This window comes from Notothenia coriiceps, unplaced genomic scaffold (genome assembly GCF_000735185.1).
Source record: "Notothenia coriiceps isolate Sejong01 unplaced genomic scaffold, NC01 NC01_scaffold00002828, whole genome shotgun sequence".
NCBI classification, from domain to species: Eukaryota; Metazoa; Chordata; class Actinopteri; order Perciformes; family Nototheniidae; genus Notothenia; species Notothenia coriiceps.
This window is the reverse complement of record NW_011335529.1, coordinates 109,886-113,206: the sequence shown is the minus strand read 5'-3', so window position 1 is coordinate 113,206 and position 3,321 is coordinate 109,886. Positions and strand designations below refer to the sequence as shown.

The window sequence follows — 3,321 nt, the reverse complement described above, 5'->3', positions numbered from 1 at the left end:
AAATAGGATTCAGGCTTTTTTCAGGCTAACGTCTTATCAATTCAATGTGATGCATGGGACACTCTCTTACATGTTTTATGCATGTGACTTTTTTATGTTTGCCCTCTATTCTATTGCATATTCTACTAAATATTAATAAATGGTATCAATGAATATGTTCAATCCTCTTGTTGAACATCTTCATGGTATCTGCAGCCACATACAGCACTAATAAAAAAAAAAAGGTATATTTCTCTTCCCTGCGGCTCTAAACCTTTGGCTCCTCAGCCTGCAACAGGTTTGCATCGTGAGAAAAAACCCTCGGCTGTTTTAATCTGTGTAATGAATAAGAACATGCCAGCGTGGTAATGGATGCCTGCCACCATGCAGCTAAATTATTCAGAGTCTGGGGAACCAGAGAGCCGGCCGGCAGGATCGGATGGACCCACAGTGTCATCGGTCCGCCTCCGCACGCCTGGCTCCTCTTTCGGCCCGTGCACCCCGGCTTCCTGGGTTTGAAGCCACGTGAGAAGGCTGAAGAAGCCCCGAGGTTGAGCGTGAGGAGAGCAGGCCAAGGCCCTCGGGTCAACTGGTCAGAAACCTGCAGGTCTTAGACTAAATTTGAAGTATATGTAGTACAAAATCTAAACTTTATCCATCCTTTTAACATATTATCACATCTATACACAGTAAGCAGAGTTCGGTGGAGTACTCAGATCTTGTACTTAAGCAAAAGTAGAAGTACCAGAGTCTATGTTACAAATAGAAGCCCAGCATTCAAAAATGATACTGAAATAAAAGTACAAAAGTATTAGCAACAAAATGTACTTAAAGTACCCAAATTAAAAGTACTCATTATGCATATTGGTCAATTTTCTAATCATATGTATAATGTGTTTTGATTATAATTATTGATGTATTAATGTGTTTAACTCATTTTAATTACTTTGTAATTACTACAGGGTTGCTTGTGAATGTTACTCCAGGTGTAACTTAAAGGATATTTTAGTGTTTTCTTTATATTTGACATTATTAATCAAAATCTTCAAAGCAACTTAATATATTATATACGTGTAGTAAAAGCACACTATTTACATCTGAACTGTAGTGGGGTACAAAGTAGAAAAACATTGAAATACTCAAGTAAAGTACAAGTCTGTCAACATTATACTTAAGTACAGTACTTCAGTAAATCTATTCAGTTACTTTATACCACTGACAGTGAGTAGCATGGACAGCGCTGGAGCAACCTGCTGCACTAACCTCAGCGGTGCTGTCCATGGTGCTGAAACAATTCGAGTGGATAAATCCATGGTTTAAACTTCAATTTTAATACCAGTAAAAAAAATTAAAATATAATGTAAATTCACAACAACGATCTCATCAATAAACAACGTTTAATAGCAATATTATTTATGATTATTTGTACTTGACGCTTGCGCACAGAGGCCAACATTGTTCAACTTGTAAGTTGAGCAGGTGGGAGGGAAGGAGGAGGGAGGCTGAAAGAAGAGGAGGGGGAGCGAGGGGGGAGCGAGGGATGCCGGGAGGCGCTGTCGATGTTAACAGCTCAGTCTGGTGAAGGAGAGCAAGAGGAGCTCTGCAGCCGTCCAATCAACCGGCGTTCATGTCAGGGGCCACACTGCTCGAGAGGTGCTTGCAGGGAGGAGGATGATGACCATGAACGGAAAGCAGCATTTCTCCATGCACCCGGCCCTGCACGAGCCCAAGTATCCCGGCCTGCACTCAGGCTCGGAGGGCATGCGCAGAGTCTGTCTGCCCGCCCCGCAGGTACGTTCAGGTCGGGGGAGAATATAGCTGTGGAGAGTAATGGGTGAGAGGAGGGGAAAATATCACAGTGGAAATGTCTGTAAAAGTTGATTTGACAGGACTTTGTTCTATCTTCTATCTCTCTCTCTCTCACACCCCTCTGTCTCCCCACCCTCTCCAAAAAAAAACCTCCTCCCCCCCACTCTGATCCACATGTCTTTTCAAGCAATGCTCTTGCTTTCATATTAATTTTTATGACCTGTGCTTTGAGGAGAGTTCTCCCCTCTCCTCGGTGCTTGCTGCTTGCCTTTGGAAAAATGTTTTTGAGATTCTGAGAGCTGCCTGACACAATTCCCCACTGACTCCAGTATGCGCACTCTTGCTTGCAGCTGCAGGGCAATATATTCGGAGGCTTTGATGAGAGCCTGCTGGCACGGGCAGAGGCTCTGGCGGCTGCTGACAGCATTATCTCTCACGGCAAGAGTCACCCGTTCAAACCAGACGTGACTTACCATACCATGAGCAGTGTCCCCTGTACCTCAGCCTCCTCTTCTTCCTCCACCACCGGGCCCATCTCCCACGTCCCCTCCACCATCGCCTCACACCACCACCTCCATCACCACCACCTCGGACAGAGCCTGGAGGCCGGGGACCTCCTGGACCACCTCTCCTCCAGCCTGGCCGTGACCGGGATGGGTGCTCCGGAGCCTTCCGGGATGACCGCGTCGGCGCACCACCACCAGCACCCCCACCACCACCTGCAGACCATGGGGCAGCTGCACCAGGCGATGGCCAACATGGCGCACCCCCACTCCCTGTCAGTGCACGGAGGCATGGCGTGCATCAACGACGTGGAGTCGGATCCCCGGGAGCTGGAAGCCTTCGCCGAGCGGTTCAAGCAGAGGAGGATCAAACTCGGAGTGACCCAGGCGGACGTGGGGTCGGCGCTGGCCAACCTGAAGATCCCCGGAGTTGGGTCACTGAGCCAGAGCACCATCTGCAGGTTCGAGTCCCTCACTTTGTCACACAACAACATGATCGCGCTCAAGCCAGTTCTCCAAGCTTGGTTGGAGGAAGCAGAGGCTGCGTACCGGGAGAAAAGCAACAAGCCGGACCTTTTCAATGGGAACGAGAGGAAAAGAAAGCGCACCTCCATCGCGGCGCCGGAGAAGCGCTCTTTGGAGGCTTACTTTGCCATCCAGCCTCGGCCCTCCTCTGAAAAAATTGCAGCGATCGCTGAGAAACTGGACCTGAAAAAGAATGTGGTTCGAGTGTGGTTTTGCAACCAGCGGCAAAAACAGAAACGAATGAAATACTCTGCGGTGCACTGAGTCTCACACATCATGAATAAAATAGCCTACTACATTTTTGATCGAGTGATTAATAATAGCCTAAGTAGCCTCACTAACAGGGATTTATCAACAGCTCCTCACGTCTCATCTGGGATTATTTCCAAAAAAGACTTCCATTTTTCTTTCCGTGTCACCCACTCTTCGTTGTTGCACTTTTGTTCGATTTTGTTATGGGCATCATAAATGTGTAGATCTGTGAGGAGGGTGATTTTGATGTTGT

The 3,321-nt window shown here is 47.3% G+C and overlaps 1 protein-coding gene across 1 annotated transcript; it reads left to right on the top strand.

The window, feature by feature from the left end:
• Positions 1 to 1,650: 1,650 nt before the first annotated feature.
• Positions 1,651 to 3,080, top strand: pou4f3 (POU class 4 homeobox 3). Its single transcript, XM_010765939.1, has 2 exons — positions 1,651 to 1,770; positions 2,139 to 3,080. The coding sequence occupies exons 1-2, from the start codon at positions 1,651 to 1,653 to the stop codon at positions 3,078 to 3,080; spliced, it is 1,062 nt and encodes a 353-aa protein (XP_010764241.1).
• Positions 3,081 to 3,321: the final 241 nt, after the last annotated feature.

Bases quoted from the DNA above. Each gene is read 5' to 3' on its own strand.
- pou4f3 (XM_010765939.1), top strand. From the start codon at position 1,651: ATGATGACCATGAACGGAAAGCAGCATTTCTCCATGCACCCGGCCCTG. The intron at 1,771-2,138 runs GTACGTTCAGGT...TCTTGCTTGCAG, and splicing joins TCTGTCTGCCCGCCCCGCAG to CTGCAGGGCAATATATTCGG.